Source organism: Tarenaya hassleriana, unplaced genomic scaffold (assembly GCF_000463585.1).
Source record: "Tarenaya hassleriana unplaced genomic scaffold, ASM46358v1 Cleome30, whole genome shotgun sequence".
Classification (NCBI taxonomy): Eukaryota; Viridiplantae; Streptophyta; class Magnoliopsida; order Brassicales; family Cleomaceae; genus Tarenaya; species Tarenaya hassleriana.
In genome coordinates, this window is record NW_010966178.1 from 1738163 (window position 1) to 1753553 (window position 15391).

General features: G+C 37.7%; 2 protein-coding genes across 3 annotated transcripts; one reads left to right on the forward strand and one right to left on the reverse strand.

The window, feature by feature from the left end:
• The first annotated feature begins 6403 nt into the window (after window positions 1-6403).
• LOC104820415 (endoglucanase 5) lies at window positions 6404-10368 on the forward strand. The gene is made up of 10 exons (XM_010550854.2): window positions 6404-6648; window positions 7298-7711; window positions 7962-8048; window positions 8149-8313; window positions 8397-8520; window positions 8595-8758; window positions 8952-9276; window positions 9364-9438; window positions 9537-9584; window positions 9659-10368. The coding sequence occupies exons 1-10, from the start codon at window positions 6433-6435 to the stop codon at window positions 9949-9951; spliced, it is 1911 nt and encodes a 636-aa protein (XP_010549156.1). The 5' UTR covers window positions 6404-6432; the 3' UTR covers window positions 9952-10368.
• On the reverse strand, window positions 10225-14846 carry LOC104820414 (nucleolin 1). Of its 2 annotated transcripts, none has more exons than XM_019203312.1 (19): window positions 14733-14846; window positions 14577-14616; window positions 13989-14158; window positions 13745-13813; window positions 13533-13640; window positions 13344-13457; window positions 13155-13253; window positions 12973-13053; window positions 12800-12883; window positions 12535-12564; window positions 12323-12445; window positions 12109-12159; window positions 11871-11959; window positions 11679-11796; window positions 11450-11538; window positions 11274-11361; window positions 11068-11159; window positions 10620-10939; window positions 10225-10487 (listed from the first exon to the last, which is right to left on the reverse strand). In XM_019203312.1, the coding sequence occupies exons 1-19, from the start codon at window positions 14763-14765 to the stop codon at window positions 10456-10458; spliced, it is 1830 nt and encodes a 609-aa protein (XP_019058857.1). In that variant the 5' UTR covers window positions 14766-14846; the 3' UTR covers window positions 10225-10455. The 2 variants fall into 2 exon arrangements, with proteins under 2 accessions (XP_019058857.1, XP_010549154.1); XM_010550852.1 differs by having other exon boundaries at window positions 12973-13056.
• Window positions 14847-15391: the final 545 nt, after the last annotated feature.

A 15391-nucleotide genomic window follows, 5' to 3' on the forward strand; every position in this document is an offset into this window, starting at 1 on the left:
AAATTTCCAACCTAATTTTTCAATTGAATACGTTGAAAATTCCGTTAAAAATTTCCAACGGGTGTTTCCAACGGGTATCCGTTGGAAATTTTCAACGGAATTTTAACGGAGATCGTCGTTGAAACGCCGTTGAAAACCGTTGAAAATCCGTTGGAAATTTTCCAACGGACAAATCCGTTGAAAAATCCGTTGGAATTTGCGGATTTTTTTGTAGTGCTAGCTTAGTTCCCCGAGGGGGTGTCTAGATATGGCTTCATCCAGTGGTTGGCTTTTCATGGTCGCCTACCCACACGCGATCGACTGTATCGATGGGGGGCGGTTGCAACCTCTTCCTGCCTTCTTTATAGCTTGGAGGAGGAGTCTCACTCCCACCTCTTCCTCCACTGCAGCTATAGTAGGCAGGTCTGGTACAATTTCGCTCGATCAATTTGGAATAGGTCGCCTCTAGATTTGCATGCCACTATGGATTGGATGCGTCGCCCATGAAATGTCCAGTCTCATAATCGGCGTCTTATCACCATTATTTTGCTGCAATGCTCGATTTATCTGTTATGGTCGGAGAGAAACGCAAGGATCTTCAGAGGGGAGTCATCGATGGTTGCCTCGCTTTGTGGTAAACTAGATGCCATGGTCCGTAACTGCATACTCTCTCTCCTCGGCTCCTCCCGTAGGATTGACTCGACTCTTCTATCCGATTGGTACTATCTTACTCTCTATCCCCGATAGCTGCTCCACATGTTGTTTTTTATTGACTGATATGGTGTCTAGTTAGAGACACATGAGTATTCATTTTATAGGGTATTCGGTCATATCCGGTTATATACACGAACCATTTTTATTAATATACATTTACCTTTTATAAAAAAAAAAAACCAAACTTATGAGGAAAAAGTCACAAAAAAAAAACTAATTGACAAAACGGGAAAAAAATCACGGAAAAAACTTTTGATTTTTTTTGTTTATTTTTGTTTTTATTATTTATTTATTTGTCCGAAGGGAAGAAGGAACAGAACAGTCCCTGAGTGAGAGAACAGAGCGAGTACATCGCTTTTCTTCAAGAGCCTGTCACGTGGGAAGGTTGGATTGTCCGGAAGCGGAAAGCCCCATCCGGAACCAAATGCGTTACCTATAAAAACAGCTGAGCGATCACAGCCGTCTGGGTCTCGAGAAAGCATCCAAGATCACCATTTTACTCGACCCTCTTGGTCTTGCATATTCAAGCAGCTGCGGGCTTAACCCATATGGGACACAGAGAGAGACTAATGGAACCAGAAGGACATGATTTGAAGCATTCCATCAAGACGATGAAACCTTGAAAACAAAAGGGATACATACAAACACGTTGGGAGTATGGTTGGCATTGGGATCAAGTGTCCGTATTTGGTGTGTTAACATCCGTCTCACAATCACATCCTTTTTAATTTTAAAAACAAAAAAAAAAATCATGTGGGGAATTTCATCAAACATCTTGCGAGCAATGTCTACCATTCCTAAAAGATTCCAACTTTCGTCGGATCTGATGAGATCCAACAATGATTTGAGCGAACATTAAACGATTTTAAGAAAATTTGGAAAAAGAAAAACATTTGAAACCATATATAATAGTAGAACAAAAAAGGGGAACCTGTCAGATCGCCGGGCGACCACCCCAACCAGGAAGGACCCTGAGCTGAGCAACGATCCTCTACAGCCAGGCGAGATCTCCCGAAGGAGAAATCAGAGCCGTTAATCACGCTCCGATCGCACGGCCACAAATCGTCAACCAGGTTTGAGGGCCTGTCTCCTTAGAACTCAAGGATACAGAAGTACGAGCCTATAGAACAGATCCTGTTCAAGTAAGGTCGTGACCAGAGTTGGCCCATGTCTTGTTTATACAAGAATATTTGTTTAGTAAAACTGCCGATGTGGGATATATTTCTCCATTATTTGTCAAATAATCGCAAATTAATCCGGTACCTGTTTTTTTTTTTTTTAAAAAAAAATATAAAATTCAAACTTATTAATAATTTCGTTATATAAACATATTTACACATTACAGTAAACGTTCTTCCATTTTGAGATTTTGTTATGAATACTAGGTAAAGGGCCACGCAGATTATTATTATTATTATTATTATTATTATTATTATTATTATTATTATTATTATTATTATTATTACGAAAAAATTTTCAAAAAATACTTGAATTTGTCAAATTTAACAAAACAAAACTAAATTTTTACTTTTATCAAATAAAACATCATCGATTTCATTTTTAAGTCAATATAAACTTTAACTTTATAGCTATTATCATTTTTAAACCCCAAATATTGATATGACATACTAATATTCTATATGACAAATCTAAATTGATCACATATAACATATCATCATCCACATATACAATTTAATATTTATGGATCTGACTGGTTGTATCGCAGCAATTGCGGTTGCGGTTGATAGCGTTTTCAGAATGTTTGGTAGCGATTGTGAACGGTTGGTACTGAATGGTTGGTAAATGACTGTTGGTGGCGATTGCGGTTGACTGCGAATAAAAGTGAATGGTTGTAAACGATTGCAATTGCGTTTTGATATAAATTACCAAAAAAGACATTATTTTAAAATAATTTTTTAAATTAATCATAATTAATTTTATATTATCATTTGATAAAAAAATATTTTATATAATTTATGAATAATTATATAAAAATATTTTAAAATAGAAATTTCATCAATTTGATTTAAATTAAATTTAAAAATAATTTTATCGTAAAAATATTTTAAAATACAAATTCCATGTCATACTACTATATTTTTACTAAAACATAATATCAAAAATTAAATTCAAATCATAATACTAAACAAAATCATTATTATTTTTCTTAAATCAAAACTCTCTCAACAATAAATACTCTTCATTTTTCTTATTTCACCACCATATGTTATTCACATAATACATATGATTACTAAAAACTTGTCTGCAATAATTTTCTATATACATTAACACGACTATTTAAAGACAAAAGATATAACCGTTACAAATTTCAAATCATAACTGTAACTTAATAAAATTATTCTAAAAACTGTTTCGATAACTTATTTTTCTTCCATGTAACTTGCACATCACTTTCTGCTTCAATTTCTGATGCTTCTTCATTTCTTCTTCATTTACTTTGAAAGCTTTGAATCAAAGAATGCCAACAATCATCAACAAGATATATATAATATCTTACATAAATATTAATCAACATGAAATATCATTTTTATAAGAAAAAACATGAAACATCATGCAAAAAGAAATCAATCAATATGTTTCACACCTCGTTAATCAATTCAATTGAAACACTTTGGTAAATAAACAGTCCCACAAGATAATCAAACAAGGACGAACCCTTTATCATCACTTTATAGTAGGGCTGGGCGTTTCGTTTCGGTTCGGTTCTTCGGAATCGGACCGAACCGAACCGTTAAAACGGTATTTTTCCTAACCCGAAACCGTTGTTATTTCCCGATTGGTACCATTTTTAGAGAACCGAATTTTCCCGAAACCGAATCGAACCGAACCGAACTTTAAAAATCCCGAAAAAACCGAATATTTTTAAAGGAAATCTATCATTTTTTTTTAATAAAACCCGGAACCGAACCGAACCGATACTGAAACCGAACCGAACCGAATACAATAAAAAAAACCCGATTGGTATCTATTTTTGTAAAACCGAAAGAACCGAACCGATTTATTCCGTCCCGAACCCGAACCGTTTCTCGAAACGCCCATCCCTACTTTATAGGTAATGACATCTCGTTCAGGCATTTCACCGAACACATTCAGGACGTGATAGAGATTGTCATTATCCAACGAACTTCATTCTTACAATACAAACATGAATATCAATCATCTTGAGGAAGAAGGTAACAAGGAGCCACACAAAGATAAGTTTCAGATTGAAGGTTTGTTGGGTTTTAGACCTCATGTTTGATTTCGGATCGAGAAAATACGATAAAATCTGATTTAAATCTGATCACTGATGAAGAAAAAAAACAGAACCCATTACTTGTTTGTTTTGGATATTGATAGAATCTCGTCAGTTCTTTGTTCTTGAATCGAAGATGATTAGCAGCGTTTTGATTCACACAAAATCCGAAGAAACTAGAAAAGAGGAAAGGTAATAAAATAAAACAGAGACACACCTGAAGACGACAGAGATGATGAGTTCCAGTGAGTTCCGATGAGCTCCGACGAAGAAAAACCTTAATCGAAGAACACATAAGAGAGGGTTTGATGAGATGAAGACGGGGGTTTCAAGCGAGAGATCATGAAGAGAGTTTTAGACTTTGAATGGTAGTGGCTTTTATTTTGGGTTTTTAGGTTTAGTTTTTGGTTTTTAGTTTTTAGTTTTTGATTTTTGGCTTTTGGATTTTATAATATTTGAAAACTCAAAAAAAGTAGCTTTTGGTTTTTCATTGATTTTTTCACTAAAATGGCTTTCCAAGTTTTTAGGAAAAGTAATTTTGTAAAAACTTGAATGTTGTTTTTTTTGGTTTTTGGATTCTAAAAACTCCAAAAACTCCCACCATTCAAGGCCTTAGTTTTTTTTAAAAAATTTGTTATATAAGGGTATTTTGGTCATTTGATTTAAACGCATGGAAACGCTACCGAAACGCATCCAAAAGGCAGCGTTTTGATTTTTGAAGTTTGGTTGCGGTAGCGTTTGGTTGCGGTTTGACCAATCAGTTTTGTAACCGCCACCAACCGTCAGAAATCGCAACCGCTCTGTTTACGGTTGGTGGCGTTGCAACCAGTCACCCCTATATCGTCTTTATTAAAAAAAAAATCTCATATTCTAACATTTCTTAGTCAAATTTGAATTGGATTTACATTGTCTTCTTCTATTAAAACTACTTTTGATTCAATTCACGTGTTGTTAAATAGTTCTTAGAATTTCCGTCGATTATCCTTCGAGTTCAGTAGAGAATTTCCGATTCGTATCATTTTCTAATTGTTTAAATATCAAATATTCAATTTTATTCAAATCTTTATTACGTTCTACTTTTTTTTCATAAATTCATGATAAAGAGAAGAAAGTATGGTGAGCAGGTGAAGTGTCAAAAATAATTATATATGATTATATGTTGCTAAAATTGTTAAGCCCGTTGTATTATATACAACAGATATAAAAAATATTTCGTTATAATTTAATTGATTCTGTGGAAAAAATGAAGCAAAACATGGAAAATATACAAGCACACGGAAAATTTTATATTTGACTGTTATTTGTAAAAAAACAAATGAGGATTTTAATCAAATATTACGTGATGGGAGTTTAAAACATTGATTATTAGACAAGCATTCATGACATTCTAAATTTTAGAATGTTATGTGTAAAAACATTGCATCTTTTAGAAAAAATAAATTTTCTAACATTCTCTAACCATACCGTTTTATAATTAAAAAAATATATGAAATGTCTCGACAATCAATAAGCCCAAAAAAATTGCTAATTTGATTTTAGAGAGCAAAAGGGGTGGGCGTTTCGGGAAACGGTTCGGGTTCGGGACGGAATAGATCGGTTCGGTTCTTTCGGTTTTACAAAAATAGGTACCAATCGGGTTTTTTATTGTATTCAGTTCGGTTCGGTTTCGGTATCGGTTCGGTTCGGTTCCGGGTTTTATTAAAAAAAATGTTAGATTTCCTTTAAAAATATTCGGTTTTTCGGGATTTTTAAAGTTCGGTTCGGTTCGGTTCGGTTCCGAGAAAATTCGGTTCTCTAAAAATGGTACCGTTCGGGAAATAACAACGGTTTCGGATCGGAAAAAATACCGTTTTAACGGTTCGATTCGGTCCGGTTCCGAAGAACCGAACTGAAACGCCCAGCCCTAGCAAAAGGTAAGAGAATCGGATTAATGGATAACATGTCCGTCGGCCCAAATTTAAAACTAATTTAAAAAAAAAGGTTCCGACTTAATCAAGATTCATATCACCGCCGTTATCATTATAATAAAAACTTATAGAATTTAATTAAATTTTTTCTTATGGAATTCTTTATTGTCACCTATTAGGTGTGGAAAAAAATAATAACATGAGTGTATTATTATAATAATACAGACTCTCTAAAAAGTCCAAAGATTTAAAGGTCCAACGACCACTCCGATCGGACGGCCAAGAAAATCACACGTGGCAAAAATCGATTGGTGCAGATTTGACACGTTTTTGTTCATGCCCACCAAAGTACAACGTGAGAAGCTCTACTTAGCTTGCAACGTGAAGACCATAACGGACACGAACTCATAACAAAGACAATGATTGTTCCGACAATTCCACGCCCTCTTTGATTCTCTTTTGCCTTTTCCTCACCACACGTACGTACATATATATATATATGTATGTATGTATATATGTATATGAACATTTAAGGAGTCATCGACATTGAGAGGATTGTGAGAATTAACGAGGAAAATGGGAGGAGGTGTGAGGGTAAGGACGTTAGAGGTGGCGATTCTAGTGGTTGCGTTTGCGTCTGCGTCTGCGACTGCGTTTGCATATAATAACTATGGAGAAGCACTTGACAAGACGTTCATGTTCTTCGAGGCTCAGCGGTCGGGGAAGTTGCCTGCGTCTCAGCGCGTGAAGTGGCGTGGCGATTCGGCTCTCAAGGACGGTCTCTCCCAAGGGGTAAAGCCTCTGATTCTATCCGAAGATATATATATATATATACACAGTTACATGTTATCATATAATCTCGTAATTAATTTGATTATAATTTCAAAGACGGCGATTACATATTAATTCTGGGTAAACAGACGATAGAAATGGCAGAAATGTAAAGAATTGCAATAAATATGGAAAAAAATCACAGAAATGTGTATATAATGAATATGAATATATCAAATTCATATTACATTGTGTATATATACTATATATAGAGAACTGGGAAAATGGCATATCGTTCCCATGCAAATTCACACGCTCTATGATTTAGGAAGTTTCAAACATATTAGTTTCATTTTCTCGTTAAAAAGGTGATAAAAAAAATTATAGATATTATCATATACGTAAATGTATATTTTTCGTATATATATATATATATATATAAGAACTGTAATACACATGGAAACGATCACAGAAATGTTTATACAAAACACACAAAACAACTGAACGGTCCATAAAAAATATCATTTTTCCGTGATCTTCATACGATAGTTATGAGATTTTTTGCGCATAATAATGATAATACATGTGAATCCATATCATGCATACAGAATTAACGTAGTTTATATATATATATATATAACATTATATGTATCTTGTTCATATTGAACAGGTGAATCTTGTGGGAGGGTACTATGATGCCGGAGATCATGTGAAGTTCGGGCTACCGATGGCGTTTACGGTGACGATGCTCTCGTGGGCGGCTGTCGATTTCCGCAGAGAGCTAGTCGGGTCGAACCAAATGCAGCAGACGTTAACGTCGATCCGATGGGGGACCGATTACTTCCTCAGGGCTCATCCTCAAGAAAATCTCCTCTGGGCTCAGGTCGGGGACGGGGAGTCCGACCATTACTGCTGGGAACGAGCTGAAGACATGACGACTTCTAGAACTTCTTACAAGCTCGACGAGTACAGTCCCGGTTCCGACTTAGCCGGCGAGACCGCCGCCTCGTTGGCCGCCGCTTCCTTAGCCTTCAAGCCCTTCGACTCTTCTTACTCCGATCTCCTCTTGCTTCATGCCAAACAGGTTTCATTTCTCGGTTTCTCAAAATCCTATGTTTCGGGTTTTTTTTCGACGTCTGAATCGTTATTTCGTAGAATGTTTCAGCTCCTTTGGTTCTGCTGACAACATAAGCAAGTCTCTTCTTCTTGATCTTGTTTTTTTTTTCTATTTTCAAGAATGCTGAATTCTTGATCTTGTATTTTTTGGGGTAAACCTTAAATCTTGTGTTTCGGATTCGATGTCTGAATCGTTCGTTGTTTCGTTATTGTTTCAGCTCTTTCAATTCGCCGATAAATACAGAGGACTGTACACAGATTCGATCCCGAATGCAAAAGCGTTCTACATGTCATCGGGGTACTCGGTAAAGTCTCTAAACTCATCCATGAAAAGGGTTTAGTTCCGTTGATTTCTTTCGTTTTCGCGTTATAAGGTTGTCTGAGAATGCTTGAATTCCTTGAAAGGACGAACTGCTGTGGGCATCGACGTGGCTGTACCGAGCAACTGGAGACCAGTATTACCTGAAGTACGTTGTCGAAAACGCAGGATACATGGGAGGAACGGGATGGGCGATGAAGGAATTCTCTTGGGACAACAAATATGCCGGCGTTCAGATCCTTCTTACTAAGGTTTTAACCGGTTTTGTTTGCAGAAAACGTTTTGGCTACCGGATTTAGATTGCTGAATCTTTTGCTCGGTTTCGTTTACGCAGATTTTGTTGGACGGAAAGGGCGGTGAGTACACGCCGGTGCTTAAGCAATATCAGACCAAAGCCGATTACTTTGCTTGCGCTTGTCTCGAGAAGAACGGCGGCTATAACATTCAGAAAACGCCTGGTCGGTTACTGACATAACTCTTGAACTTTAAGTTCCGACATCCGAAAAAGTTTCTCTAACTCTCGGAATTTCAGGCGGCCTTATGTACGTTCGAGAATGGAACAACATGCAGTACGTTTCCGCAGCCGCTTTCCTTCTCGCTGTCTACTCTGACTACCTCTCTGCAGCCAACGCTAAACTCAATTGCCCTGACGGCTCGTTCTCCCCTCAACTGCTTCTCGATTTCGCCAAATCTCAGGTTCTCTTTTTTATTTTCTCTCTTCAAGGGTATTATAGTAATTGTCTACGTTCGATACGATTTTTTAGCTCTGGCACCATATTGGAAAAAATGTCGTTATGTGTACGTAATTACTATAACAACCTATTATAGATCTCTTCTTGATCTGGTTCTGGTATCAAGAACCGTTAACCGAGGTTTTTCTTGTGAACAGGCTGATTATATCCTCGGGATGAACCCGCGGGGAATGAGCTATCTCGTCGGGTACGGACCAAAATACCCTTATCAAGTCCACCACCGAGGTGCGTCCATCACTTCAATCTTCCTGCTCCGTTCTTCTGTAAGCTGCGTTCAAGGATTCGACTCATGGTATAGACGTCCTCAAGCCAATCCCAACATTATCCACGGCGCCCTCGTGGGAGGGCCCGACCAGAACGATAACTTCGACGATGACCGATCGAATTACGAGCAGACTGAGCCAACATTGTCGGGAACTGCCCCTCTCGTCGGCCTTTTCGCCAAACTATCGGGAAAATTAGGTAGCAGAGCTCAAAATCCGCTCCGCAGCAGCAACCTCCTCTCACGTACCACCGTCTAACGTATAATCCTTTCTGGTGAATCTGTAGGGTCTTATGGAAGAACGCCTTCTTCTTCTTCTCCGCCTTATCAATCAACAAAAACGCCATCTCAAGAATCTCCGGGTAAGATCTTATATGTTCTAATCAAGATTCCACGAATTCTGAGATGAATAATCACAGAATCTGATACAAATATTTTCTCTTTTATGTGTTCTTCGCAGTTTCCTATCAGAAAACAACACCGAGTTCTTACACTGCAAAACCAACGGGTGAGCGATTAAAACATATGAATATATCAGAAATCATACATTTTTTTCTCAAAAAAAAAAAACAATCATTGCAGGTGCATCCGTTGAGTTCTTACATTCAATAACCAACACATGGATGGACAAGAACACGAGGTATTACCGACACAAAGTGATCGTAAAGAACACGTCTCGGGTACCGATAACGGGTCTGCAACTATTGATCCGAGACCTCGAGGGACCTATATGGGGTCTGAACCCGACGAGCGGGGAGAAGAATGTTTATGAGCTTCCGCCATGGGTGAAACAGCTTGGACCAGGACAGACTTATACTTTTGTCTACGTTCAAGGTGGCCCTCAAGCTAAGGTTTCAGTCTTGAGTTACCACTGATCCAAAAAAGATCTGATCTTTTGCTTTGCCCATTTCATTGTTTTTGTGTATTCTGCATGAAGAATGTAGATAGAGAGAGAGCTCTTTAAGACAGCCGTGAGAGGAACACAAACATGTTCATGAATACTTTCAGTTTGTTGTATAGGTTAAAATGGGTGAATGATCTGGTTTTCAATAGATACAAAACGTACGAATTTTGAAATAAATTCATGACAGGCCGAGGGAATTGCAAAATAGAGCACAGAGAATTCCAAATTCATCAAATGGACCCGGTTAAGACAAGGATACCAACCGGTTAAAGATTTCTAATAGATCCCAAAAGAAAACCAAAATTGTGACAGAGCAAGTTCAAACCCTAAAAAGAACACTTGTATCTAAAACAGGAAATATAAAAATGGTAACGAGTATCATCATTTTTTTTAAAAAAAGGCTTTCTTAATACAAAAACGATGGAATATTATGAGAGCCTTCCCTCCCTCCCTCCTACAAAGCGCTCCTTCCATTCTAGTCGTCGTTGTTGAAGGTAGTCTTCTTTCCTGCAAACGACCAAACACAACAATTCACAACACAGAATTTACAAAGACATCTCTCTCTCGCAACAAAATTCCACATATTCACCAAATCTGCCATATATAATACACGAAGAGTGTGAAGAAAAGAGACAAAACCTGCAGAGGCAGTGAAGCTGGGCTTGTTGTAGGGTGTTCCACGACCTCCCCTGCCGCCACCTCCTCGGCCACCTCTGCCTCTGCCGCCTCCGAATCTGCCACCACCATCTCTGCCGCCGCTTCTTCCGCCTCTTCCTCCGCTTCTTCCGCCACCACTGAAACCTCCTCCTCCTCTTCCTCCGCTTCTTCCTCCGCCACTGAATCCACCATCTCTGGGTTGGGCTTCGTCAACTGTGAGGTTGTATCCTCCCATTTCACTCCCATTCAGCTCCAGCGCCTTGTTCATGGCTTCACTGTCCTTCACATCCATGTATGCAAACCTGCAACAAAAAAATACCTTTTGGTTAGTAAAATCTCAGACAAAAGCTTAAAAACGATTGTCTGACTATTATTTTCACAACCAACGATATATAAAAACCCGAGATAAACAATAAGAAAAGTTACAAACCCCTTAACGCTGCCAGTCTCACGGTCTGTTGGAACAGAAATCCTATTGATCTCTCCACAGCCACCAAAATGGTCTTTCAAAGCACTCCTAACCTGTGGCATTTTTCAGGCGCAGTAATGTTATTTGTATGATGAAAAAGACAACAAAGATAATTAACGGGTGGTGAGTGAAATGAGAAGAGGTATTGCAAGCAAAAGATGATAGACCTCGTCTTCACTGAGGGAATAGTCGAATCCCTTGACGAAAACTGTAGTGCCCTGACCTCTCCCACCGCTCTGGAAGTTGTTCGTTTTGCTGCGGTAGTCATAATGACACGATTAAAAAACAAAATACAAAACAACTTCCACATAACATGGTTGAAGTTATGGAAGAAAACAAGTACCCGCTCTGAGGTGTATATGCACCCTTCTCCCGAGCAAGATCAAGTCTGACCTCACGACCCAACAGAGATTGACCATTCAATTCAAGGGCCTACAAAGAATATATGAAACAGTCCTATCAGCACCGTCATTCCAGCTCCCCGGAGGAAAACCATAAAACAATAACAGCAATGAACCAAGAACAAATTAGACTTGTAGAAAGAAGCAATTTGAATATGATTCCAAACTCACCTTCTGAGCAGCTTCAGCAGAAGCAAACTCAACATGCCCAAAGCCCCTAAACCTACCATCCTCGCCTGAAGCAAACCGGACATCGACAACTTCACCAGCATCTTTGAAGAAATTCTCACTGCATAATGGGACACGGCATCAGATAACAGAACGTCTTACCATGTAAAATCAAGAGGAGAAAGATGTACTTACACGTCTGCTTTTTCAACTTGGAAAGAAAGGTTGCCCACAAATAAAGTCTTTGATCCTCCCTGTGTCTGAGGAGTAATTGGTGTCTTTGGCTGAAAAGAAAACAGATATTATGATATCCAGAGATCATAAAACTACTGAGCCTTTATGAAGAAACCTTCATTAATCTATAGAACTGCTAAGCAATTGGCAGAAAACGCACAGTAGGCAATAGTGGAATATACTTTAGGTTGAGCTTTACCTGTTTCACACTTGATTTTTGTTCCGCATCCGCCATTTCAACATCAGAACCCTGATTTATTTAAAAACATAATACAGAAAATTATATCAATGTATGATCAATCAAATCTCATAAGCACCATTTCCAACCAAATAAGAAGGTGAACAAGAGACCTGAGTACAGAAATTTGTTCACAAAAGGCCCTTATACAAACATCATAACATTTCATCCATACCTTTTTCTTAGGAGTTTTCTCATCTTCACTCTCCTCATCATCAGAGGAGTCCTCACTAGATTCATCGCTACTGTCTTTTTTTGTAGCAGCAGACTTCTTGTCAGCTGTAGATGAAACTTTAGCCTGTACAACAAAAAAGTATAAGCTGGACAACATACAATTATAAATTGTCACAAGTAAGAATAATATGTTGGCTTCAGAGGAAACTTCACCTTCTTCTGAGGAGCTTCATCATCACTTTCCTGCAAGTTCAGTTTATGAAAACAATTAGCATCATAAAATAACAAGACAAGACACCGAGAAAGAGTAACACACAGGCGTATAACATCTCCAACTATAAACAGGATTTGAGGATTAGAGAGAACTTAGCTCAAACAATTGCATTGAGGGTTTTAAAACGTATAATAATTTATTAGAAAAAGGCCATACAAAGTACCATTCGACTCAATCTGATACGAAAATAGAATAGAAGCTAACCTCATCAGAATCCTCATCTGAAGAGTCAGAACTGCTGGCAGGCTTGGTTTTCTTTTCAGCAGTCTGTTTTTTCGGGGCAGGTTCCTGTGATTAAACATTCCACAAGAAAATTAGATGTGGATCTCTTCAGCAACAAACATATAAATAAAATAAAAATTACTGAAAACGCTCACCTCATCCGAGGATTCATCATCAGAGGAATCATCACTGCTAGATTCCTTAGGTTTCTTGACAGCAGCAGCAGCGGCAGCCGGCTTCTGATTTCAAACAAAGGGCAGAAAATAAACACAACTCCATGATTTTGCAAAACCAAAACGTTGACAAAAGTTAACAGTCTTGAGAAATGGTTTCTAACCTTCTCATCTTCAGATTCATCCTCAGAGGATGAGGAGTCGTCAGAAGCTGGCTTGGCATTCTTAGTAGCTGCAGGCTGCTTCTTCACAGGAGCAGGTTCCTAATTATTTCATAACAAAAGTAAAGAATAAACATATGCCAATGGCTCTTACAACAAATATATTGTGCTGATAAATATAATAGTGTTTACCTCATCCGAAGACGACTCATCCTCGGACGATGAACTGCTGGATGCCTTGTCCTTCACAGAACCATTCTTAGCAGCAGCAGCAGTAGCAGCAGGCTTCTTGGCTGCAGCAGGCTCCTGAATGAATATGAAAAAAAGAGCCTTTTAGTCCCCATCACTAAGCCTCAGTTAGCATTATATCACACTACTCACCTCATCTGAAGATTCATCCTCAGAAGATGAATCATCTTTACTGGATGGTTTCACAGACTTTGCAGCATTTCCATTAGTGGCAGCAACTGGCTTCTTCTTTGCGGGTTCCTTCACAAGAGAGCAAAACGAATCAACAAATGCTTGCAGTATTTCACTGCATTACACACGGTAGCAGAAACCGAATTAGCTAGGGGACAAGGAAAAAGGCTTACATCATCAGATGAAGACTCGTCACTGCTGGAGTCCTTAGTAGGAGCCTTCTTGACTGCTACCTTTTTAACCTGACAAAAATCCCATAGAGGAAAACAAGAATTAACATGATCTCCTAAAAAATTATGCACAGAAATATAATGGCGAACATATTGCAAACAAAATATATATAACACTGGAAAAATGAAATACCCATTAATAACAAATTAACAAAGGAATCAAGAACACTTGAAAGGGGCCATATACCTTTTGCTCTTCTTCAGAATCAGAAGAATCTGATGAGTCAGAACTGCTGCTTTCTACCTTCTTTGGAACCTTCTTCTCAGCCTTCTCCTTCACAACAGCAGCATTCACATCTTTTTTCTGCTTCTTCAGATTTACTTGCGCCTCCAAATCATCTTCTGCGTCTCTCTTGCCTAAAAATAGCATCAAACAAAATCAAAACCCAAAAAAAGGAGAGAATTTAGCAAACGGTGTTAATGTTGTCTTAAACGCTGAGAAAAAAATATGCAAAAGAATAAAACACATAGCATAAGCATTGATAAATCTCGGAACCAATGTCCCAAAGACCAAACACAAAAGAAATATAATCCTTCATGTAATAAATCTAAACACATTAACAATCCAGACTTCCAAGAATCACAAACTAAAACAACATTTCGAACATCAAGAATAGAAGCCTTACAAATGAAAGACCATAAGACAAGCACTTCTTTCTTCACTCATATACAAAAGCAATGACAAATTACAAACTCGTACTTTATAAAAACACGAAAGCGGTAAACAAAACCCATGCGAAATCGATTCAGGCACCAAAATACACTACTTAAGTACCTTTCTTCAAAGCCTTTGCAGGTATAGCCGCAGCTTCAACCTGAAAATCGGAAACAAAAACAGAGAATTAGTTTTGCCCAAAAACCATTTCGGCGGAAACGAGACCATGACAAACAGAGACGCAAAACAAAAGAAGAAGAAGAAGAAGAAGAAGACCTTGGCGGCGGATTTCTTGCTAGACTTGCCCATGGAGACAGAGAGAGAAAGAGAGACTGCTAGGTTTTTCGAGAGAATTTGGGGGAGAAAAACCCTAGCTGCTGAAGATATTTTGCGAATTTAGGGTTTTAGGAAGAGGGATATTTATAGGCCCATGTTGTTTGGGCACAAGGGTCTTTTATTTTTTTTATTTCTTATTTTTTCCATTTTTGATTTTTTTTGTCCGCTATTGAGGTGTATGGCTGTAACTTGCTCATATACTTTCGATCTCTGCCGTCCACGTGGCATGTAACTGGCCCAACTGAAAGCAGAGAGTTACTATGATGAAATCATGTTTTCTTTTTCTTTCAGAAAAAGTGATATATATATATATATACATATATATTACAAATAAATTATATTTATAATAGAGTACACCGTTATTGTTCAATTTACTGTTTATATTCATATAAATAGTGTGAGCATAATTTTAAATTTTCTATAAATAGATCATTTGTATTATTATTCTTATACATTTTCGGAAAAGAAAATAATAAAAAATATCATATTTCACATTCTTTTAAATGTTTGATTTCCATTTATGTTTAAATAATTCCGCTTTCAAAAGAGAATTGGCAAAATTGAATTGCACATAACTCAGAGCGAATCAAATTTCCCTA

What these genes read in the sequence shown, in the direction of transcription:
- LOC104820415 (XM_010550854.2), top strand. Translation starts at nt 6,433, where the DNA reads ATGGGAGGAGGTGTGAGGGTAAGGACGTTAGAGGTGGCGATTCTAGTG. An exon ending in ACATGTCATCGGGGTACTCG is followed by an intron (nt 8,049 to 8,148) that starts GTAAAGTCTCTA and finishes ATTCCTTGAAAG; the next exon opens with GACGAACTGCTGTGGGCATC. An exon ending in TTACACTGCAAAACCAACGG is followed by an intron (nt 9,585 to 9,658) that starts GTGAGCGATTAA and finishes CAATCATTGCAG; the next exon opens with GTGCATCCGTTGAGTTCTTA.
- LOC104820414 (XM_010550852.1), bottom strand. Translation starts at nt 14,765, where the DNA reads ATGGGCAAGTCTAGCAAGAAATCCGCCGCCAAG. An exon ending in TGCAAAGGCTTTGAAGAAAG is followed by an intron (nt 14,159 to 14,576) that starts GTACTTAAGTAG and finishes TGCTATTTTTAG; the next exon opens with GCAAGAGAGACGCAGAAGAT. An exon ending in ATGAATCTGAAGATGAGAAG is followed by an intron (nt 13,057 to 13,154) that starts GTTAGAAACCAT and finishes GTTTGAAATCAG; the next exon opens with AAGCCGGCTGCCGCTGCTGC.